The sequence below is a fragment of the Rhinolophus ferrumequinum genome, chromosome 25 (assembly GCF_004115265.2).
Source record: "Rhinolophus ferrumequinum isolate MPI-CBG mRhiFer1 chromosome 25, mRhiFer1_v1.p, whole genome shotgun sequence".
NCBI classification, from domain to species: domain Eukaryota; kingdom Metazoa; phylum Chordata; class Mammalia; order Chiroptera; family Rhinolophidae; genus Rhinolophus; species Rhinolophus ferrumequinum.
Genome location: NC_046308.1, coordinates 36,666,339 through 36,690,823, shown reverse-complemented (window position 1 = coordinate 36,690,823; position 24,485 = coordinate 36,666,339). Strand labels below are relative to the sequence as shown.

General features: G+C 46.5%; 1 protein-coding gene across 32 annotated transcripts in view; it reads left to right on the top strand.

Annotated features, from left to right (window-relative positions):
- The window catches only part of GRAMD1B (GRAM domain containing 1B), a 240,304-nt gene that overhangs the window by 212,639 nt on the left and 3,180 nt on the right, over positions 1 to 24,485 (top strand). For 17 of the 32 annotated variants that reach the window (XM_033098291.1, XM_033098283.1, XM_033098289.1 and 14 more), the window contains 15 exons: positions 251 to 346; positions 1,640 to 1,720; positions 4,446 to 4,561; positions 6,415 to 6,571; positions 7,670 to 7,859; positions 10,021 to 10,164; positions 11,152 to 11,270; positions 11,529 to 11,671; positions 13,578 to 13,681; positions 14,317 to 14,529; positions 15,660 to 15,750; positions 18,858 to 18,869; positions 19,236 to 19,343; positions 19,596 to 19,785; positions 22,351 to 22,484. In XM_033098291.1, coding sequence (XP_032954182.1) covers positions 251 to 346; positions 1,640 to 1,720; positions 4,446 to 4,561; positions 6,415 to 6,571; positions 7,670 to 7,859; positions 10,021 to 10,164; positions 11,152 to 11,270; positions 11,529 to 11,671; positions 13,578 to 13,681; positions 14,317 to 14,529; positions 15,660 to 15,750; positions 18,858 to 18,869; positions 19,236 to 19,343; positions 19,596 to 19,785; positions 22,351 to 22,440 — 1,854 coding nt within the window. In that variant the 3' untranslated portion in view covers positions 22,441 to 22,484. The other 15 variants (XM_033098292.1, XM_033098294.1, XM_033098305.1 and 12 more) reach the window with 10 other exon arrangements.

Here is a 24,485-nt window from a genome sequence, read left to right as displayed (position 1 = left end):
CAGCCTGTGTAGAGATAAGAAAGCTCCGTGGACCAAGAATCAAGATGCCCTTGGGCTCTAGGTGAGGCTCAGTCACCACCTGACTGTGTGGCTTCTGTGAAATTAGGGGCTAAACCAGGTGATCTCGAAGGAGATTTAGAAATATAGAGACTGTGATCTGATTTCCTCTGTCTGAACTGGTGCCATGTGAGCGCTCTGTTAGTGCTTCTTGTTGTTCATTATCCATTCTCTGTCCCCGTGGGAACACCAGCTGACCGTTCGTTTGAAAGACATCTGCTCCATGACTAAAGAAAAAACAGCTCGCCTCATTCCCAACGCCATCCAAGTTTGCACAGACTCGGAGAAGGTAAGTGAAGTCTAATCTTGGACTTTCTACTCCCTCTCCCCCAAACCCCAGTGCTCCATGCCTGTATTGCTGCCCTTTAATTGGATTAATGGGGAGGCCATCGGATCGGGGCGAGAGGTGGTAAAGGGGTGCACATGGCGGGAACCACGTCCACAGTGGGCCGAGTGTTTGGGGTCTGAGCAGGGACGACGGAGAGTAGCAGCACATTGGACTTGGAGCCAGAACACCTGAATTTGAGTCCTGTGACTGTAGGGAGGTTATGTAACCTCTCTCATATGTAAAATGGAGCCAACAATACCTATTTAACAGTGTTGAAATGACATCAAACATTTGAAAACTTTACATTGTAAAGCGCTGTACAAATGTAAGTTGTTATCGTTATATTTCAGCATAGCTCATCAAGAGGGATGAGGAGTCTGATAGCAAATGAATTGTCCATACGAGTTTGGGTAAAATGTGGAAGATAAAATTTAGGGCAGAGAAAACATTGTGATCTTTGACCTTTAAACAGAGCCTGAAGACTAACAGCTTCAGGGCTCAGGATGGACAAGGTTTCTGCCCAACACAAGGTTGACAATGTTCTTGGACTGAGGCAGTTCAGTGACAAGAACCATAAGACTCTGGGGTCTGATGGTCTTTGGTTTGAATTGTTTCTGTAATAAATCAGCTTTGTATTACAGAAGTTGCCTAACTTCACCAGCTTGTTTTTTTTTTTTATTAGGTATTAGCAGTTTTGTTTATTGTTCAAGGCTTTGTATGGTGTAAGTGAAGCAACCTTTGTGAAGCACCTAGAATGTGTTCAGTAAAACCTGGTTTTTGTTGCTTTCTTCCTGCATGTTATAAAAGGCCCCCACTAATGTGTAAGCTCCATCAGAGAAGGAGTCTCTTTCCGTTGTATTTGCTGTCATACGCAAACATGTACCTAGTGCATGCTAATATTCAAATATTTGTTGAATTAAGGGATGAAAGGGTGAGTGGGTGAGTGGGTTTGTCTTCTCTTTCTGCTTAGGCTAGCTCACAGCTCACCAGTTACCCAGTTCCCGTAAGTAGGCGATAGAAGTTTTTTATGGAGATGAAAACTTCAAACAAGAGAGAGAAGCACTGAGGAAAGTGTGGGTGAATATTGAAAGACTTGTTGCAGTGGGGACTTAGATGTCCCAGGTACCTGTGTGATCCCTGTTACTAGAGTACCTGTGCTATGTATATGAGGATGAAATCAGTAGCTTTTATAAAAGGAAGGAACAGCATGTCTCTATTATATTGTAAGTCTTGCCATTTTCTCTTCCAATCTAGCACTTTTTTACTTCATTTGGGGCCCGGGATAGGACATATATGATGATGTTCCGGCTGTGGCAGAATGCTCTCCTTGAAAAGGTAAGTATTGCCCTGCTACTTCCTTCAGCCTGAGGAGGATACATATCCTACCAGAATGTTCTTTCCCCTTGGGCATGGGCCCTATGGAAAGATTGCTCTTACTGATCCATTGGCCAGCCCCAAAGAAGCCCATGTTTCCTCATAGTTTTGGAAGTCCCCCAGACTTTCTCATTGGTGGTGTTGACCTGAGTCCTGAAAGTAATCTCTCCTCTTATGTGAACAGCCTTAGCTGCCTGCAGCAGGGCTTTCACTGACTTCAGGCACTTCAGTTCCACTGTTTGAAATGTACCAGGATTTGTTTTAATCAGGTATGATGAAACACACAGACACACATAGAAATGACTAGCTGTAAATTTTTATACTTACAGACCCCTAAAAGCAGAGGTACCTCATGCCATGTGGGGAAGCACCAGGGACAGTCAGGAGGCAAAGAGAGCATGGAGACAGCATGGGCAAGAGCTTTTATTATGGTTTTCCCTAGGAAGTAATGGGTGAGGCAGGATAGGCAGGCCAAGCAGAGTTAGGATTGGCCAGTTTGAATAATTTAGTAGGGCTTGGGGGTATAGAGACCGTCTCTAGTTGCCTGGTACTTGTCACTTGTCCCTGGGGTGATGAGCGTAGGGGTATATTAGCCTGGAGTGTAAAAGCTAAATAGAGAAGGTGGTTGGATGTCTGGGGCTTTGGATTGGCTGGTGACACGTGAAAAGTGTATGTTCAGATGAGTTGTTTTCTATCGCTAGGAATTAGCTAAACCTGGGAATTAACCTGCCCAGTCAGCACGTCATCAGATGCCAAAGCGTCAAAAACATAAAAACTAAGGAAGCAGAGTTAGTTCAGTACCAGTTGACTACTCGGGTATTTGAGGGACACTGGGAGCAGATGCAGATGGAGGGTGTGTCATGGTTGCAGCCCTTAGAGAACTCCCATTTGATCACAGAGTGTTGAGAAACAGCCTCCAAGCTAGAGAAAGAAACAAAAAGAAAACAATTATATAATACAATTTTAATTATGTTATATATATATATATATATATATATATATATATATATATATATATATAGTTATATATGTGAGTGTATCTACCTTGACTCTAGCCCAAACTTATTACTATCTGAAGAAAATTGAGTAGAGTTTCTTCTAATGTGAAAGTCTATGGCCCTGGTATAAATCCTGGTAACTTAACTTGAGCTGCGATCTTGTGCACTTATTAGCCATTGATAATGCTAAAGTGATAATGTGTTTGAGTGTCCACTGGGCGGTTTGAATGTGCAGCTCACAACCACTGTCATTTCTAAATAAGACAGGGTCGTACATATGGTTCACAAAAGTGTTAACAAAATAAGTGTACGAGTTCTGCCTGATGAGCAGGGTCTGCTAACTGTGCTTGTCCTGACTCGTCAAACAAGCTGAGCCAAGTGCACTGCTCAGGGAAGCTTACATGGAGACGGTGAATTATTAAGGAAGGGAAGACATGGTTTGGCAGAGAAGCAAATACGGCCCAGGCTGGATGAATGGTAAACATAAGTAAGAACAGAGATAGGAGGAGCAAATCCAGATAAAAGAGAAGGAGTGCCTCCCTTTGACACTGTGAGGGCCAGCACAGAGCTGCCACCCCCAGAAAGCCCCGACTGTGCCGTCCTGGGCAGTTCTCTGTAGTTGGAAAACCGGAACCCCGGCTCATGGCATCCTGCCAGCTGCCTGCTTCTAAACCACAGCTTGAAAGGATGGACTTGGAGAGTTCTCAGATTCTTTATCAAATCTGCTGGTGGGAAACATTCTTTAAGTTTGATTTTTTTTTTTTTTGACTGCTTCTGTTTTTCTTAATGCTCTTGCCCTCCTTCTTTTTCACATACTTATCCCTAGCACCTTCTCCTCCTCCTCCCAACCTGAGACTCATCTGTGGTCTCCACTCTGATCTTAGTTCTTTGACAATCTGTTGCCTCTTTCCTGAAATTCAACTTCATGAGAGCTAACTTTCTTTTTAGAACAGTGCTTTTGAGGAAGATACGTAGACACCCACTGAAATAAGAAAAACTGGAACTAATACACAGGACTGTAGACAAACTGCTTCTCCTTAAGAATACAGAAGGAAGTATTTAGCTAGTCAGAAGACCATCAGATGCAATGACCTTTGAGGCCCCATAAACTATGAGAATGTAGGCTTCTTTCTAACCACAGGAACAGTCCAGCTATGGAATGGGCCACCTTTGAGGTCATGCCTCATTCTTGGATGTGATCCAGCAGGGTCTACATGGCCACTGTTAGTATAAGATTTCTGCAATGTCAGGGAGGCTGGCTCAAGGGATCTCCAGTGCTCATTCCATGTCCAAACCAGAAGCTCTGTGATCACCTTGGCCCCAGAGTAACATTGGTTTATGCCACTTAATGCTGGACCTCATCCACAGGAGGAAAAAGTGAACAGTTACCATCCTCAAGGGGTCAGTGGCTCCCATATGCAAACCTGAGTTGAGGGAAGAGGTCAGGTTCCTGACTTTGCTAAAAGACGTATTCTTGGGCAGAAGATTAGTGTCTTGCTGAGCCCCTGAGAGGAGGGTAGCGGAGGTAGATGAGGTTGTCATGGAGGCATTGCTTTCTCTCAGTTCAGCTAGGGAGAGTGAAGTTTGGCTGTTCCTGCCCTCAAGGGAGTCCAGCTCAACTCAGTGCCACCCTGTAGAGTGGGGTCCCAAGGAAGGAAGCATCAGAGTCTCTCTGTTGTCCCCTGCAGCCCCTGTGCCCCAAGGAGCTCTGGCACTTCGTTCACCAGTGCTACGGGAATGAATTGGGCCTGACCAGTGACGATGAGGACTATGTGCCCCCCGATGACGACTTCAACACGATGGGGTGAGAGAGGCAGAGGGCAGGCTGCCCAGGGAGCCTTTCCAAGAGGGGCTAGGATGGCAATGAAGGCCTCACTGGGGAATGACATCTAAGTAAAGCCCTGAAGAAGGTGAGGGAGCGAACCAGGAGGATACCTGTGGGATGGCCTCCCAGGCAGAGGGGAACAATAAGCTGGGTGGAATGGAAATAGGGCAGATGGGAAGAGGTGAGATCAGGGAGGTCAGGAGGCAGATTCTGAGGGCCCTTTGACCAAATATGGTGATTGGCTTTTACTCAGAGTAGGATGAGAAGCCTTGGGAAGGCTTTGAGTCGATAATTGATAATATCTGACTTAACATTTTAACAGGATCACTCTGGCTCTTGGGTTGAAAATAGAACAAAGGGGAGCAAGGGCAGACTGGCTAAGAAGAGGCTGTTGAATAATTTAGATCGTGTAGATGAGAGGATGGTGGTTTGGACCAGGTGGGTAACAGTAGAAATGGCTTAAATAAATAAGTGGTTAGTTTCTGAATACATTTTGAAGGTAGAACCAAAAATATATTGAAGGATTTGCTGACGTATTGAAAAGGAACCAAAGGTGGCCTTCAGGTTTTCTTAGATTTACCAAGTGGAAGGATAGAGTTGTTCCAAACTGAGATGGACAGTTCTATAGGCAGAGTGCATTTGAGGGGAAGGACAGGAGCTTGGTTTTAGGCAACTTAGGTTTGAGGTGACTATTATTTAAGTGGAGATTGCCTTGTAGGCATTTGTGTATATGAGTGTACAGTTCACTGTGGAGTCTGGGCTAGGGACATACACTTGGGAACTGTAGTGAATCGCCATGAGATTGGCTGGAACCACCAAGTAACTGAATGGACCTAGGAAGAAGTTCAAGAACTGGGCCAACAAGAGGAAGAAGCAGCAAAAGAAATCATGAAAGAACATCCAGTGAGATATGAGGAACACTAGGAGAGTTTTATATCCTAGAAGCCAAGGGAAGGAAATTTTAAGGAGAAGGGGTATCGCTATCACATGCTGTTGGTATGTTAAGAAAGATGGGACTGCAAAGTTGTACAAACATGCTTGGGGTTAGAAGGTAGATAGAGGCTTGATGGTACTGTGAGAGGCACAGAGGAATAGAAAGTGAGGAAAGAGCAGAGAATGGGTAGTACGTAGACCTGGGCTTAGGAATGATTTTTGACACTTCATAGCAGCATCATTTAACCTCTGAATGTCAGTTTGATTATCTTTAAAATGCATGCAATGATTAATCAGAGCTGTTATGTATCCGCATTAGATAATATGTAAAATATAAGTCAGATGTTGATGATGACAATAGTGACTTCTCCCACAGGAGATGCCTTCCTGAAGTGTCCCTAGAAGGACCCCACCTTTAGCTCAAGGAGGGTCTGCCTTAGGTGTCCAATGCCAAGTTGACTAGTTATGATCCAGAATCTGGGCACTACTCTCAAAGGGCACTCCTGTCTAGAGTCCTGTCCTAGTCACTGTGTAGGAAAGAGAATGTGTGCTCAGAACTCAAATGTTTGAGTCAAATGGTCAGGTTGGGATGGGATGATATGCCAGTCGGGGGGAAAAATAGTTTAAGACAAATAATGGTCATATTTAGGTAAGGATAAATCTAAGGAGGGTGCCTAGGAAAGGTAAGTTTGGAGCCAGAAATGTTACATGGGAGTTGGGTATGTAAGGGGGGAGGGAGGTTTCAGGAGAGCAATATGGGAGTGGGGAATGGTTAGAGAAGATCATATGCAAAGCCAAGAAGCAAGAAAGCTCATAGTTTTGGACAGATCGCTAGGTCTGAGGTTCTTAGAATAATTGTCCCCTGAGGATAACATGGTTTCATGGTGTCTTTTTTTTAGGTACTGTGAGGAGATCCCTGTAGAAGAGAATGAAGTGAATGACAGCTCATCCAAAAGCAGCATAGAGACCAAGCCAGATGCTAGTCCACAGCTGCCCAAGAAATCGATCACCAACAGCACACTGACATCCACAGGGAGCAGCGAAGCCCCCGTCTCGGTATGGGCAGTGAGCCCCTTGCTTCCACTCTCTGTTTAGTGGCCAGCGTGTCCTAGCTTAGTTAGTTCTATGGGACCCTAACCTGGGGAGTGGATAAAGGGGAGGTTGGGTACATGTAGTTAGTTTGTACAGTGAGTTGTCATGGAACAGATTGGCTCGCTCCATTCTAATGATAATAGTCGCAGGATCCAGAGCTGGGTTCTCAGTGTCTCGGATAATGGTTTAGTTTGTCTTCTGAGCAGATGAAATCCATTCAAGTCCGCTGTGAAAGTTTTGTTCTTGGTGGACTGGCCAGGTCAGCCCATCTGGTGGAGAGCTATTTGGGGTCTTGTTTTCACTGCCTTGATCTGAAGGCAAAGTCGTACATTAATATAGGACTATAGAACTGTTACCTGTTTATTCATCCATTCAATAAATAATAGTTTTGAGTTCCTAGTATATATGTTCTGGTTTATTCTCCCACTGTGCTAGACTTAACGAGATAAAAATGTGTAAGAAGGATCTCTGTCCTCTGGGACCTGGTTACAGAGGGGACAGAAGCTTGATGAAGGAAGAATGTCTGGGTGTGAGCTGGCTGGTAGAATAGGTAAGGTTCCTCAGGGAAGGATTCCCAGAAAAGAGAGCCTTGTATTCCAGTGGATTAGAGATCAGACCACCTGGCCTTAGAATGAAAACATCGTTCATTTGATGACTAGTCTCCATTTTCTGTCTCTAAAATTATCTTTAAAACTGTAAAGAATTGTACCTATTCCTTTTCAGGGCTAATGGGAAAATGGATCAAAAAATGCACAGGAGGCCTTTTGAGCCTTGTAGAAAACAAGGTACTAATGCTAGTGCAAGGCACGCCGACATTCTTCCACACGGGAGAGCTGTGGCTCCAGGAATGAACCTGTGACTGAGGAGATAACTCAGCCAACTTGGGGGGTTTGGTGTGCTATTTAATGGCAAATAAGAGAAGGGCAGAACCTTGTACTGTGTTCTCTCATCTTCCACAGCAGGGTTGGGGAAAACCCCCAGAGCAGGACTCCAGCCCAGCTCCTGTTGTAAGTGTGAGGGCACCCACTGCCAGGTCCCTAACTTCCTCTGTCTCCTCCCCAGTTTGATGGCCTGCCTCTGGAGGAGGAGGTGCTGGAGGGCGAAGGGTCCCTAGAGAAGGAGCTCACCATTGACACCATCATTGGGGAGAAGATTGACATCATCGCTCCTGTGAACTCCCCTTCACTGGACTTCAATGACAATGAGGACATCCCCACCGAGCTCAGTGACTCTTCCGACACCCACGATGAAGGTGAGCATTTGAAAATGGGTGCAGAGTGGCCCTTCCTTTCTCTGTTTTGAATGCTAAAAGGATGTCCCTCTATGGAGATTGGAGTCAGTGTCTAGGTTCCTGGGGGAAGAGTGGGTGGGTAACAGCTTTTCTTTAAAAAGGTACATTTGTTATTAGCATCCTTTTTGAGAAACGCAACTTGTAGGAACCTCATTGTTCCATGTTTGTCTTTTTCTGCTCGACAGATAATACTTTGTTCGGCCATCCAGTCTTCTCACTAAATGTATCCCCTGTTGACACTGGCTGGCCTTGCAGCTCTGTCCCTCACAGAGATGCAAGGTAAGGCAATGTTTATATGCCATTAGAAAAGGACCAGTCAGCTAGCTGCCACATGGAAATAATTAGATTTTAATAGAAACTTGCTTTAGTGACTCCAGCATGGGGATTCTTAGACCAGGCCAGAAGAAAAGGTATTGCTGGATCAGACAGACTCTGGAGACTGCGCTTCTCTCTAATATTTCTAAGTAGATAGCTTCCTACTTCCCTCCTGCAGAGGTTTAACTTCTAGGACCTCACTTGAGAACATGCTGCTTCTTACCTCCCAGAGTAAGAAGGCAAATTCTCAGTATTCATGAACTTGGTTGATGGTTTACCTTCATTGAATTGGTGGTAGGTTTTGATGTAGTGAATATATGCAGACAGTGTTCGCTTACCCATCTGTGGACAGTCTCTCCTGTGGGTCACCGGCAGTGGTTTTCTCACCTTCGGTTGGTTTCCCTGCTGACCTTGTAGGATGCTCTTGAGTTACTTCTTGGCCTCTTCAAGGTCACAGGGGTGCCAGGAATGTCAGTATCCTGCTTGATATCAGATACCAGCCCCCACAGGTGTAGTAATCAGGGACTGGGGTGCTGAGGGCTTGAAACAAGCACGGGGGCTTGAAGAACTCACCTATACCCTCAGACACATTCTCCTGTAGCAGATAGAAACTTCCAAAAATTAAAGGTTATTGAAACCATAGGGGGAATAGGCTGCTTTGTGGAGGGAGAGCAGAGCTTGTGTAGTTAGAGGTCATGGCCCCGCAGACTAGCCAAGCCTTAGAAGCTTGCATACAAATAGATTATTGCAGAGTAATCAGCGTCCTGTGAACACATGCATGCCATGGTTACAGGGCCATTTGTTGTCAATCGTGGTTAACTTACATGGACTCTATTTTTTTTTTTTTTTTTAAGATTTTATTGGGGAAGGAGAACAGGACTTTATTGGGGAACAGTGTGTACTTCCAGGCCTTTTTTTTTTCCCAAGTCAAGTTGTTGTCATTCCAGTCTTAGTTGTGGAGGGCGCAGCTCAGCTCCAGGTCCAGTTGCTGTTGCTAGTTGCAAGGGGCACAGCCCACCATCCCTTGGGGGAGTTGAACCGGCAACCTTGTGGTTGAGAGGACGCGCTCCAACCAACTGAGCCATCTGGGAGCTCAGTGGCAGCTCAGCTCAAGGTGCCATTTTCAATCTTTAGTTGCAGGGGGCGCTGCCCACCATCCCTTGCAGGATTCGAGGAATCAAACTGGCATCCTTGTGGTAGAGAGCCCACTGGCCCATGTGGGAATCGAACTGGCAGCCTTCGGAGTTAGGAGCACGGAACTCCAACCACCTGAGACACCGGGCCGGTCCCTAGACTCTATTTTTTTATGTTGTTTTTTTTTAAATTAAAGTTTATTGGGGTGACAGTTGTTAGTAAAGTTACATAAGTGTCAGGTGCACAATTCTGTATTACATGATCTATATATCACATTGTGTGTTCAACACCCAGAGTCAGTCCTTCCATCACCAGAGACATAGACTCTTAATAACTGATCCTCTTGGCTCCGGCAAGCCCAGGAGATAGTCATTTATTTAAATTTGAGTCTAAGATCACCTTAATTAGGGAGGCTTGGGAGTATAAAAGCAAATAGTCCATTCCCAGACTTTTTATAAAGGATGAATCACTGAGTGGCATCTGGAGTAAATCAGGCACATGCCAGCAGAGGAAGGAAGCTGAAGGAAACAGGAGCCCAGGCCCCCACTCCCTGGCTTCCCATGGTGGCCGTTCCTACATTAGCCGCACAGACATCCCCCAGTGCTCTAGGGGATTTCCCCGTGATTCCCTGCTCCTCACCTTCACTGTCCACTTCCTCATATTGTCCACGCAGGGGAGGTCCAGGCCTTCTACGAGGACCTGAGTGGCCGGCAGTATGTGAATGAAGTATTCAACTTCAGCGTGGACAAGCTCTATGACCTCCTGTTCACCGACTCGCCCTTCCAGCGGGACTTCATGGAGCAGCGACGCTTCTCAGGTTCGTTCTTCCATGGGCTGGTGCCTCCCATCCCTTCCCCCTCTACCACCCTTCTTCCCTCTCTTTCCAAGTGCCCTTCTTTTCCGGGCCCCCTGATGGTCCCGGGAACCCCCTTTCTGGCCTTCCTCAGTGTCAGACCTCCCTCAGGGCCCTGCGTGCTACTCCTCCTCCCAACCCTGCAGTGTAACACTTGCCCACTGGGTGCCAGGCATTTGGTGCCGGGCCCCAAGGGTTCACAGAGATCAAGGCCTCACAGGGCTCACTGTCTATAAAGAGTAGCAGCGACCACTTACTGGTAGGGCCCTGCTATATGCCAAGCATGTGACGTTATCTCATGTACTCAGATCTGCTCTGTGTGTGTGTTGTGATCCCCACCATACCCACAAGGAAACTGCAACTCACACTACTATTACTTGCCCAAGGTCATGCAGCTAAGAAGGGGCTAAGCCGGGATTCAACTGTAGTTCATCATTTACTCCTCTGTGCTCCTATCTCATCCCTTTGCCCTGTTCTCTCACAGCAGGGCCTATGGCTCTGGCCCAGCAGAGCTGCTAAGCTTCTGAGTCTGTGAAAGAACATTTGGGCATCAGCGTACCCCACTGCCAGGAGAGAACATTCTGAGGGCATGAGGAGGTCATGCCTTAGAGGAGAGCACTTGCTCCCAAGGATCCCAGGCCCTCATCATAGTAACTCCAGTGTTGCCAGTGTCCCCGTAGGTGGCCCCAAGACCTCCTGCCCCAGTCCCGGGAACAATCAGCATTCTGGAGCCTTGTGTAGAATCTCGGCAATGCCACAATGAGCCTCTTTCTGCTTTGACTCCCTCTCCTCCCACCCTTCTTCCCCAGCCCTCAGGCTCCCATTGGCTTCCTTTGGGGGGCTAGTCGGCATTCAGTAGCGTCAAGAGAAGTTCACATGGAGGGAAAGTTCAGATGTGAGGAGGGCATGCATCTTTCCCTCCCTCATTCCAGGGCTCTTCTCTACCCTCAGATATCATCTTCCAGCCATGGAAAAAGGAAGAGAATGGAAACCAGAGCCGAGTGATCCTTTACACCATCACCCTTACCAACCCTCTGGCTCCTAAAACTGCCACTGTCAGGGAGACACAGGTGAGGCGAGGGCAGAGGTAAATAGGAGAGGGCTGGAAAAGCCTCTGTTCTGTCGTGAAGGATTAAGGACAGATGTTAGGATGAAGTTTCTGGGTACAGGTGTTGTTTGGCCCCGAAACAGTAGCATCTCACATGCTTAGATGCTGCCATTTCCAATGGTCCTGGGTCCTCCATTCAGAAGTAGGGAGATTGGGAAAGGAGGTGCTTTTCCCATCTTGTTTTCCTTGAGTCGTGTCCAGTGGACCTTTCCTCCCACAGACCATGTACAAGGCGAGCCAGGAGAGTGAGTGTTATGTGATAGATGCCGAAGTCCTCACCCACGACGTGCCGTACCATGACTACTTCTACACCATCAACCGCTACACACTCACGCGAGTGGCCCGGAACAAGAGCCGGCTCAGGTGCAGTGCCTCACGGCCCCAGTGGGCTCACAGGAAGTTTCTGGAAGGAAGTTCATGAGAGTCCTTACATTAGGCTATATTCATTTGCTCCTGAGGAGGGAGGAGGAGGTTGGGAATAGTGGTCTGCTGACTCATTCTTTATTCTACCTTCTTTCTGAAGTCTCTGAGACCCTACCCCCACCTCCCTATCCTGACAGTTATTCTCTCCATCATGTGTTCGCTCTACTGCTCTGCATGTCTCTTTACTAAAACTTTTATAACTACTGCTGTTTATCATTTGTTCATAGTTTATAAAGTACTGTATTTAAAGTGCATTCTTAGAATGACCCAAGAAGGTGGATTTATCCTCATTTTTCAGATAAGAAGCTGAAGGTCATATAAGTTAAGTAACTTTGCCAAGAGTCATATCCCCAGTAAGTGCTGAAACGCAGGTCTAAAACTGCAAACCTGTGCTTGTTCCACCACCCTGTGTGTACTGTGATTTACCTCTTATGTTCCTGTTAGACCGTGAGCTCCTGGCACGCAAGAACCCCAGTCTAATAACCACTTCATTCGCAGCACTCGGCACAGGGCCTGCACATATCAGACTCCAGAAAATGCTGGTAGAATGCTGTTTGTGGCAGAGTCCTGTCCTGTGATGTGCATTCAAGGAAGGAAGAAATTTAGACCCTGACATTTTAAGAAGTTTGTAGTCTGATTGAAAAGTAAAGACACCCACCAGATAATTGGTTTGAATGCCTATATCTTAAACCAAGTTCTTTTGGTTGTTTAGAGCAGAAATTCACTCATATAGTTCAAATAAAATAGGTATTTAGTGAAAGGCTCCAGAGAAGTCTCTCAGGAATCAGGAAGATTTGAATATCCACACCTCAAAAAAAGGCCTACATCTTTCTCATCTTCTTAGAAGAATTTTTGTGGTGTTGTTTCTGTGCAGCTTCCTGAGCATCTGCTCCTCTCTCCTTCTTCCTTCCTTTGTTTCCCTCCCTTCTCTCTTTGCCCTCCTGTCTCCCCTCATCCTCACCCCCACAGTGTCTAGGTTTTTCATTTCCAGCTTCCTTGGAGGAGCTTCTGATCAGATGTCCTTGCTGTCCAGTTCACACAGAGGAGGCTTGTTGACCACAGAGAGACCTTTACAAAGGGTGCCCACGCTCAATTCAGTAAATAGTTGTTTGGGGGGATGGTGGTGGTGAGGTGGCTCCAAGTAGAGGCAGGTGCACCTCGGCCCATGGGTGGAGCTAGTGTCCCTGTGGAAAGAGGTGAGGGCAGGGCAGGCAGACTTCAACATGGGAAACATAAACTGGAAGAAGATACTGACGTGCGAAAATGAACCTAAGGAGAGGCAAAGAGCAGAAATGCTGTGTAGGAGAGGAAGGAGCTGATGGGCAGCAGAGAGACTCGTGACTGGGAGAAAGGATTCTTAGAGAAAAGCAAGAGCTGGTGAGGTCTTGGGTAGAGTGAAGAGGTAGGAGCCAGGGCCAGTAGCAGATGATACTCTTAAAGGTGGAAATGATGAAACCCTAGAGCCTGACTTGGACTTAAAAGTCTCTACAGAAGGCAAGAAGGGCCCCCATGGCAGGCTGGCAGGCTGCTTGGTTCCACCAGGGGCCCCCCAAGTAGGAGGCAGCATGGTGTCATGAAATCATTCTGGGCTTGGAGACAGAGCCCTTGTCAGCTTTTGGGCTGCTTAAATATTCCACCATCAGTGTTCTCACTTATAAAAATAAGGATAAATCCACTAGCTCCACTGACCTCACAGGGTGGCCATATGGATGTGAAAGGACTTCTCACCTTGTGAAGTGCAGCACAAATATGAAGCTGCTTTGGACTTAAGCCTGAACTGCCCCTTTCCCAGCAGAGGAGGGTCTGCCAAGGGAATGGCTGATCTTGTTTGTCGCTTTATCCTCAGGGTCTCCACAGAGCTACGCTATCGAAAACAGCCCTGGGGGTTAGTGAAAACTTTTATCGAGAAGAACTTCTGGAGTGGGCTGGAGGATTACTTCCGCCATTTAGGTGAGTGCTACAAACATTGATGCTGGTTGAACCGTAGAACTTCATGAACTGTACAGCTGTCTGTCACCATTCAGGGGAATGGGGACTATGGAGAATGGGGAGAGAGATTGAGACAGTGAAGGGGTTTCATAAGGTCCCTAAGTCTGCCCCAGAAATGGATACAAAATTTGTTGTGTGTGTGAACATGTGCATTTTTTCAGAGATTATACCTGTAACTTTTATGAGACCATTAAGGATCCATGACCCCACGCCCCTCAAAAAAAATGAATCTAGTCTCACTGGTGATGATTCTGTTGTGGAAAGGAAATAGCCTATCAATGCATCTATTAGGAAATATGTCCCTAAATTACGTACATGAGGCAGCAGATGTCAGTGACCTATATCTCTACCCAATGTTGAACAACCCAGAAAAGGGGTTTGGGCTGGGCTGGGTCCCTAACGTACTACTGCTTGAGGCTCATGGGCATTCCTCACAGACCCCTGCCCTACCCATTAACGTCCCAGAGTTTAGTATGGAAAATGCTTCCCTTAGCGAGGATTCAGCTAGGAGTAGACAGAGTTGCTTCTGGAGGCCAGTATGTTGAGTTGGAGGTATGGGCAGACAGCCTCTGCTGTGGCCTTTTTGTCTCTGACAGAGAGCGAGCTGACCAAAACGGAGAGCACCTACCTGGCTGAGATGCACAGACAGTCTCCCAAAGAGAAGGCCAGCAAGCCCCCAACAGTACGGAGGAGGAAGCGTCCCCATGCCCACCTGCGGGTGCCTCACCTGGAAGAAGTGATGAGCCCCGTCACCACACCCACTGATGAGGACGTGGGCCACAGGATCAAGCACGTGGCAGGTGTGCCAGGTGGGGACGGGTGGTTGGCTTAGGGCTTTGGGCTGGAGCCACATGCCTGTGCCTAGGCACACTCTTGCACATTCATTTTGTACCATGGGTATAGATTGTATATCATTTGTACAAAATTCATTAAGTCTAAGGCTCCAGATGCGCTTCCTATTTCCATTTGCCCTTTAAGTTCCTCGGCCTCTGCTGAACCCATACGTGTGCTTGGCTGAATGAAAATCCCTCTGGGTTTATGCCTTCATGCTGCCTACGCTCCATATCTACCTGCATAGGCTCAAGTATGCAGCTTCCAAGTTCTTGGGAAATGCACCAGGGAGAAGCTGAAGCTCAGACCCCAGAGATTACCTCAAAACACAAAGATCAGGGAGTCTAGTGCAGACCCCCTGACTTGGCCCCCATGGACCCACAGAGGACCTGCCCTACCAGGTAGCAGACTCCCTTGATTACGTCTTCCTCTTCCTCTTCCCATCCAGCCATTCATAACCTCATGTCTTTAGTCAGTCATGGAAATCGATCGCTATAAGAGGCCTTAGGAACGAACCAATGCAGTGTTTTTCAAACTGTGCTCTGCACATACCTGGGCATTCATCAGAGCTGGATGGGGACAGGAGAGGAGGCAGAAGCAGGGCAGGAGAGTGCCAGCCTTCCGTGTCCCTCCCCCCAGCTTCTGCTAGAGCACTCCCACGTCATGTGTTTTACATATGGGATTTCTGACTAACATTGCATTTGAATGAACTGACACAGAAGTTGTGTGACTTGCTCAACATCATAGAGCTGGTAGGGATAAAGCCAGAGCTGAAAGCTGTCTCTCGTCCTAGCACAGTGCTGTTTCCCCTTCCACAGCTGCAGCTCATTTTGTCCTGCATCTGTATGTCCTAGCTACATAGGTGTGTTGATTTTCTCATTTGCTCAGTGACTTTAATAACCACCTACCTGACCCAACCCATGACCTTGCCCTTGAGGAACTTCCCTTCTGCTTTTGGAAGGCAGGGTATATCTATCGCATTGTTGCCCTGACAGCATCGTGGACAGTTTTCTGTCATTCCCTGAAGTTCTGTGCATGACCAGTGTCACATCAGCATTTGGTGGACTTGGGGGCCATGATGGTGATGGCCTCTTTATTTTCCCTACAGGTTCCACGCAGACACGGCACATCCCTGAGGACACCTCCAATGGTTTCCACTTGCAGAGCGTGTCCAAGCTGCTGCTGGTTATCAGCTGTGTGTAAGGGATTCCAGGCTCTCCTCCCCACCTCTGCCCTGCTGCCTTCCCTTTCCTGCCTGCTGCCTCCTTCCCAGTCTCTTCAGGTGTATGAGTGCCCTTATTGTTGTCCTGGTTTTATTCTTTGTCCGCTAGTCTTCTCTCTCCAGATCAGTTGCTCTATCTGTCATCCTTTGCCTCTTTGCTTCTTTTTCTCTGTTTTATTTAGCATTTGCTGTATGCTAGGCCTCCTGGATTCAGAAGAGAATGCTGCATACAGCATCCATGCCCTTCAGGAACTCAATTTCAAGTGGGTAAGACAGATAGGAAATTCAAAATTACTACACCGTTAGATAAATGCTAACATAGAGATGGTACAGAGCATTCTAGGAGCCCATTCATTTGTTTGTGAGAGACGTTCCGGGTGTCTGCTCCATGCCGGGCATTAGGACTGTGCCCTCATGGAACCCACACTTTGGCAGGGTAACCAGGTAAAATCAATGACTACAGGAAAAGTATATGCTTATTTTGTTGTAAACAATTTATAATAAATGCCACAACGCCATAAAACTGCAGGCGCAGTAATTTGCTCAGGAAGATGCTGGGCTAAGGAAAAAGTTGGTTGAAAGCAATGAAGGCATAAGATGGGAGAACACAGCTATCTGATGTCTGAGGACACAGCCCCTGCTCAGAAATTTCATAAATCATTTTGAGCAGAGAGCAGCTCGGACCTAAGTGTAGACAGCTCTTCCCCTTGGTTCAGCTCACTGCCTCATGCCCGCCCTTCTTGGATGGGACTGTGCTATGAGAATGTGGGGGTACAGGTGGCTGGGGGGCACAGGAGCTCCTGGCTGTTCACCAGGCCCTAGGCTATCTCTAGTTCAGTCTTGCTTCTGTGACCCTCCCACCCACCAGCAGCCCAAACCTTCACTAAAGCATTTTCAGAGGCAGAAGCAACGGCCCAGCCCTATCCTCCAGAAACACTGGACTGAGCCCTGGAGTGACATGGTTGGATTTGCATTTGAAAACAAAATCACTCTGACGGCAATGTGGTACATGTTGCCAGAAAGGACTGGTGGCAGGGAGATCAGTCGGAGTAGACGGCAGTGATGAAAACAGGAGTAGCTCGCAGACTGAGGTGAGGAACTGGGCCTGAGAGACTTGTGACCTCTGGTTTCATAGTGAAGGAAGATGACTTACTGAGTCCCCTGTTCATAGATGATGATGTCATTAACGGAAATCTGGAACTTAGCAGAAAGTTGTCAGAGAAGATGCTGTCAGTTCCCGATGTCTCTGAGTTACCATAGGTTAGCCAAGGGAAGGTGACGGGGAGATATTTGTTGATGTGGACCTGAGGCTTAGAGAGAAGTTTAGGCTGCAGCTGCTGATTTAATTATTAGTAGCATTAAAGCTGTGGGTGTGAATGAGATCACCAGAAGAGAGAGAGAGTGTGGGAAAGAAAATGGGGCTGAGGACAAACCTCAAGTCCCATGAGGAAAGCTGTCTTATATTTAACCTTACTTAAATATGCAACAAAAAAGTAGATGTAAAATTCTTCTGAATATGCCATGAGAAGCCAAGATTTTTTTTTTTTTACAACATTAAATACAAAAACCAGTAAAATTCACATTTAGCACCGTCACTTTAAAGTTATATGTGCTGTTGTTAAAACTAAATCTCAGATGTTGGGTTTGGTAGATATAAAATTAACCATGGGTTAGCTCTGTGTTTAACCTCTTTCTGCATTTTGACGTTAAGTACAGAGGGCCTGTTCACCTGAGTAAATTGAAGAGTGTGGTATTAACTAAATTTGGGGCTTCATTAGTTTAGGATAATCAAGCCTCATCATTCAACACTAGTGGTCCCGGCAGGAGGTCTGCTGATGGTGTGCATGTGGGTAGACTGGGACAGCGCCAGTTGCCCTGTGTCTGGCAGGCCCGAGCCACCATTCGCCTGCCCATGAGCACCCAACCCTCTGCCTGTTTTCTCTCTTTAGACCACTACCAGGCCTTCACTCAAAAAGCATGAAGAGGTTGCTGGACCTTCACTGAGCACAGACAGGGTAATAACACAAAGCCAGACACAGGTGCTAAGATTGTGTGCAGCTCACACTAAAGAGATGGGTAGTCAGATGATCCGGTGCGTGCTGAGAATCACAGGCAGGATCATTGAAACCCAACACAAAATTTAGAAATTCTTGTGGAGAACACAGCCGAGTAGCCTCAGGAATTTCCAGGTGCCAATTGGAAGCACAAGTGAGATTTTTCTCTGTTGGTCTTTTTCCATCTATTTGTTTTATCTTCCCATTTTGTCATCTTTTTTCTTATGTGTGTCTGTACCTCCTCCTCTAATGAAAATAATCATCGACGTGGAGGGCCTCCTGTGCGTAGGGTGCTTTACGCATGTCCCTTTGCTCCATGTAACAACCCCAAGCATCATTGTCCTGTTGAGCAAGTGTGTTTCGGAGAAGCTAGGAAACTTGACCAAAAGTGAAAATTTTAAGTGGTGAGCCAGGATTTATTTGTAGCCGGTTCTGGATCCTCTCTTTACCGGACTCTTCTTCATCTCTTCATCTGGTGAACTGTCATAAAATTATGTTCAGGCTGCCACTACAGCCAAGAGGAGAAGGGAATTTTCTATCTCTTGGTGACTCTCCATTCCCCACTGCGTCCTCTGGACTCTGGATTGTCCTTTCCACCTCCTTGTCTCCCACCAGTTCTGGCTCCTCTGGTGGAAACCCCAGCTCGTCCTTGTGACTCCCATGGCCTGCGGCAGGTATGAGGAGGAGCCCGCAGCTTTAGAACAATTCTGCCAACATCTGGGCAGCACACCAGGGGCACAGCTGGGAATCCCACTGAACTCCTCACGCAGTCTCACCTTTCAGTTGTGTCCTGAAGTTGTGGTGGTGGAGGATTACCTTGATTTATCACCCTGACACCCGAAGAGTCTGTTTACAACCGCTTTCTCTTGCTCCTTTCTTGCTAGTCCCCATCTGTTGTGTCTCTGCTCCTAGTATTTCTTTCTCATAGATTCTCTCTCTCTGGCTCAATTTAAGTGCAGCTTTCCCCTTCCCCACACACGTCTGTTTCTAACCTCTGCCTCCTCCCCATTTTCTTTCCTGCTCCCGTTAGGATCTGTTTCAGGTACTGGTTCTATGATTGCTTCTTTTACCCTCTCATCTCTTTTCCTCTCCATCTTACCTCTCTTCCCCCCAGGCACCCGGACTCTGGGTGACTTTTGTGTGTGTCTCTTTTCCAATGCCTTCACCCCACACACCTCTCCATAGCTTTCGTGTTATGTTCTGGCCCCACCAGATTAGAGTGCTTCTCTCTCTCTTCCCCCACCTTGCTGCATCCCTCCGCTCACTTATTCACTCATTGCAATGCCTCAGGTGACCCACTGGTCAAGGAGAGCCGTCTCTGGGGTGGGAGTGTTCCTAGCTCATAGAGGGACATGCTTTCTCAGGTTACCTCTCATTGCTCTTGTTTTTCCCCTTGTCTCCTTCCTAGTCTGGTGCTTCTGGTTCTCCTTAATGTGATGCTCTTCTACAAACTCTGGATGCTGGAATACACCACGCAGACCCTCACTGCCTGGCAGGGTCTAAGGCTCCAAGAAAGGTAATCCCGGCCTCTTCCCCTTGCCACCACCTCTACCCTACACAGCACCAGGCCCTGCCTCCTGCCTCCTAGTCTCCTTGGGAACTGCCCGACTGCCCTTGGCCAAGGAATGACTCTCTGGGATGGAGGAGTCTATTAGCAAGCTCTAAAAACTGTCCATATAGTTTTAGTCAACTTCTGATTTGGGTCACAGGGGCACCAGGGGCAGTGAGCAGAGGACAAAGCACTCTGATGTGACTCTCTGTCCTTTAGGGGTCTGGGAGCACAGAACAGTCCACTGAGCATAACTCCAGCTGCTGGGGTACCCCTTCTTCCACCTCACAGGTTACCCCAGTCTCAGACAGAATGGGCCCAGCTGTTAGAGTCCCAACAAAAGTACCACGATACTGAGCTCCAAAAATGGAGGGAGATCATCAAATCCTCGGTGATGCTTCTTGACCAGGTGAGATGCCACACCTTCTCTCTTTGCCCTAGTCTTCTGGAGATGCAACTCCTTCCCTGTGTTCTGAGAAAGATCACTGTCTCCATCACTGTCCGCTGGACCTCATCATCCCATTCATTCTTCTCCTAAGTCATCCATTGTTCTCATTTTAAAGCCATCCTTGAGGGAGCTTTTGGAAACACAGGTATATTCCCCCAAATAATAAAATAACACATTGGATTTGTAGCAGGAAAACTGTAGGTTAGATGGAAAAAGAACTTTTTATTGGGGGGGTAACCCATAGCCATCTGACAGACATTTGAAGAGATAACCCCCTTTTTTACAGAGAATTGTCTTCCCAGCAGGCATGTCCCTAATTCTTTTTGATATAAGCCCTCCCCTACCCCGCTTTCAAAACATTCACACAAACACACAACCTCCAATATGGTGCTCTTCTCCAGAGGTTGCACTGACAGTCTGGGGAGATGGCTGTATTATGTCTTCTTTTCATAATACCTTCTTCGTAGTGGAATTGCCTGTATTCCTTCTAAAAATTAGATGCATCTATTTAAGAAAATTGTCCTGGGGCAAAATCAATAATTAGCTTAGTTTTATCAGGAGAGAGAGCTTCTTTCTTCCCCTGGAAGAATTTAATATCTATGAAAATCTCCCACGTGGTTGCCAAGATAGTGGAACCTACCTTTGCTATGCAAGAAGAGTTAGAAAGATAGGAGACTGAGGATTTGTTCTTTTACATTAAAATTATTGTTCCTAAGGGGTTTCTTTCTAATGTTTTGTGGTCAATCAGACCTGAGGTAGAACCCTAACCTTGCCACTAACTAGTTTTATAACCTCAAACAAAGGATTTAATAGTAGTGATCTTCAGTTTCGTCACTTATAAAATGGGAATTATAATCATTGTTTCATGAAATTGCCATCAGGATTGGTGACACTTGGGAGGCACTCGTTAATATGAAATTTTATTTCCCCTTCATAATTTGGTCTTAGCTCTAAATTAAGGAGAGAGTGTTTTAATGATGCTATCAGGATCCGGTATAATGTGTTTAGGCTATCGTCTTCAGCTTTGGAGCCACGTGTAAGGAGGGCTATTTTTAACCAAAATTGGGTAAACAGCAGAGTGAGGAGTTTGTAATCCCTGTCATATGAAGAAGGGTTGATAAAATTGAAGATATGCTTAGGAGAAGGGAAGACTGGGGTGAGGAAGACAGGATAGTCTTCAGACCTTGGAGTCCAACAGGACAGACTGCATGTAAAATTCCAGAGGACTGAACAAGGGCTAGAAGTTATAGGGAATTAGAATTTTCAGTCATCAAATAAAAACAAATTACTTATGGTTAGAGCTACCCAGCAATAGAATGGCTACTCCGATGGATAGATCCCATCCCTGAAAGTACTCAAGGAGTGACGAGATGATGTTGGATAAGGAACTTGTGGATTAAATGGGAGGGCAGTTGGACGGGATGACCCAGTTGTCTTCCAACTCTAGAATTCTATTTCGGGGGGGGTCCCCTTAAGTTGGAGCTTGGGGCTGTCAGATTTATAGCATGGTGGTGGACTCTACAAGTGTTAAGATAGAAGTGTTAAGATAAGTGTTAAGATAAGTTTTGTTTCATTCCTTTTAAAAATAACTTACAAAAGAGCAGTAATGGGCCTCTCATCCCTATTGAACAGAGGATGTAGAAGAACCAAAGAAGAAAGTGGCCCATTAGGCAGAGAAACCAGAGGCTCTCAAAATCTATAACCATTTACCCATGAAAGTTAACTCTGTTGTGTAATAATAAAGCAGCTAACTTAGAGTCAATATTTAAGTGTGCTGTGGTATTATGGGCCATTTTAGGATTCTACCACTGGAATTGCCCCAGTTAGACTCTATCCCATGACCTAACAATGTTAATGTTTTTGTTTTTTAAAGTTGGTTAAGAAACTCAGTTAACGTTAAGTTAAGTCAGTGATACAGATACATCTAGAAGCCTACTCAGCTCTGCTTGGTACCCAGGGTATGAGGATAAGACACATTGCAGTCCCAAGACATGAAACAATGTAATTAAAGATGACTGCAGCCCAGAATTTTAGTGAGTGTTGTATGAGAGGCCGGGAGAAAGTTTGGATTTGCTCTGGGCCTTAACAGATGGGTGAGATTAGAATAGGCAAGAGGAAAGAGTTCCAGGCTAGGGGAGCACTGGTAAAACGTACAAGGATAGGAGAACAGTACAGTCAGGATCAGTGGGGAAACCAAATGGAATGAGAAGACCAAGTAAGTGGCAGTCTAATGTGGCTCCTTATAGCAACTGAATGCTTTGAGAGAATTCTTAATTCAATGATACAAGGGCCACAAATCTTTAAGATACAACGAACCGTACCCTAGGGATCCCCAGTGCTACACTGGCTGTCCCCTTTCTGCCTTAGACTGTGTCCCTTGAGAGTCACTCTTGTTTTAGGAGCCAACTCTCTTTAGCTCCCTGGCGTGGTAGGGGCCCTGCCTTAGGCAGGCATGGCAGGTGCTACTACATGGAGAAACCCACTGAGGGCACAAACCGGGCTGGGGTGGGGTTCCCTGTCTTACAGATGAAGGACTCACTCATCAATCTTCAGAATGGCATCAGGTCCCGTGACTACACATCAGAAAATGAAGAGAAGAGGAACCGCTATCATTGACAAGGCAGGAACAGGGGTCGCTGCAAGAGGCCTGTGCAATACATGTACATAGACCATATAAATATATATATATAGAATATAAATATATATATATGTGTATATATATACATATATACATATATATATACATATATATATATGTATATATATATATATATTATACAGATTTTAAAAAGAGATAATGCCTATGTACCAGGGAGAAGGAGCAGGACTGCCTCCTGTGCTGGCCGGTGGAGGGGCAGAGGAGGGCAGGGACCACCTCTCAGCACGACCTCCCCTGATCCTCCTCCTCCCCATCCTCTAGTCCCCACCCCTTCCCTTGCTGGCCATTCTTGGCTCTGAGAAGGGAAATGTTGTTGAGCCAAAATTATGCCTGTGAAGACCCTGGGGTCTTGAAAAGAAGTCTCAAGGGGGCATTGCTTAAGGTGCTTCATTCCTTAATCCCCATTTGATTTGTTTCCAAAATAAAACAAAATCTTTTCTTCTCTACCCCACCCTTCCCCAGATGTTCTCTTGGGAACAAGGAAGCATCAAGGGCAGGAGCCCAATGTGAATTGTACTGTATTAGGCCATCCCCTTTGTGTGGACCACAGGTCGGGAGGCAGGTGGAGAGGACTGCTGGAAAGCTAGTAAGGCCACTCTTGAGGGTTTGGGCTTTGTAGCTGCAGGCTCCTAAGGACTTGTGTTCTGAAGGTGTTCTCCTCGATCACTTCCGGCACCTTCCTCTAACCTGTGTAAGGTGGGAACTTTTTACTTTCCTGCCCTCTCTTCTCTCTGGTACTCTCCCAGGCTGGGTCTGGGTGAAGTGTCACTTTTTAGTGCCTAAAGCCCTATGTTTTCTCTGTGCCCTAAGAGCACATCGTTTATTAGCCAGGGTGGAGCATTTTCGATCTTGTTAAACCTCTTTTAATGGTTATAAATACGTCCAGTCTGTGGCTCTTGATTCCTTCCGTTGAGCTGTCAGTTTGGTTTCCAGGATGAATCAGGGTGTCATAGGACCTCCAGGGTTTGAGAGAGTGAATACCCTAGCAATGTGGGATTGTAGGATCTAGCCACAGAATGCTGTGTGAGTAGTGAGCACCAATATCCAAGCACTCATTTGGCTGCCAGCATCATTTACTCTCAGTGAAGAACCAACTTTAGTCAAGGGACATAACTGTCTGAGACACTTTGCACATGGAAGAAGACCCAAGCCCTTGGAGGGAAACGATTTAACAAAGGGGACTGCATCTGGGCAGGAAAAACCCAGGTGGAGTCTGCCCCATGGGGGCTATTCCAAATCCTGTTTCTTGGACACGGGATGGGAAGCTGGGGCAGAGGGAGCAAAGCCTTCTCTACTTCCTGACCCCGGAGAGGTATGAGATCACTAAGGAACAGAAGGCTTTAGGTTAGGAAAGTGAGTCCTCTAGGACCTTTTCTGGGTTGGCTCCCTAGGACCCATGCATTCATCTTACTTCTGGGCACACTTATCACCCTTCATACACTGGCTACTATTTCTCCATCTAATAACTGAAGGACTCCTGCCAGCCCCAGGTAGAGCTGGCGGAGACCCTGGATCAGGAAAGAATCAGTTGCCATACCAGTTTGGCAAGGAGAGTGCTTCCAGATCTCTTGTTCTTCTAGTGAGCCTTTTCATGCAAGGGGCAGAAGGAAGGGAAGATTTAATCACTGGTCTAGGCCAAAAGAAGAACAATTTGTATTCTTCTCTTAGAATGGTCTGAGCATCCCACTTTGGCAATGAAAAGTTTTTGACTTTTCAGTCTATCTGAGAATATAGCCTTCGTACTTGCCCTACTGGCAGGATGAGAAGACAGAAAGATACATGCCTAGGCCGTCCCCCAGGGGAGTAGCATGAGAGGCTTCATGGGATCAGCTAGAATTTATATTCCTCTTCTAGGAAAGGAGTTGAATATAATCTTTGTGAAAGGTGTGTATGCCCACAGGCCAGTGAGTCACTACTCACTCTTGTCCAGGACTTTGAATGGGAGACCCTTGGGAGGGTCAAGGCTCGTGGGCTCTAAGCCAAAGGAAGAACAGTGCAGACT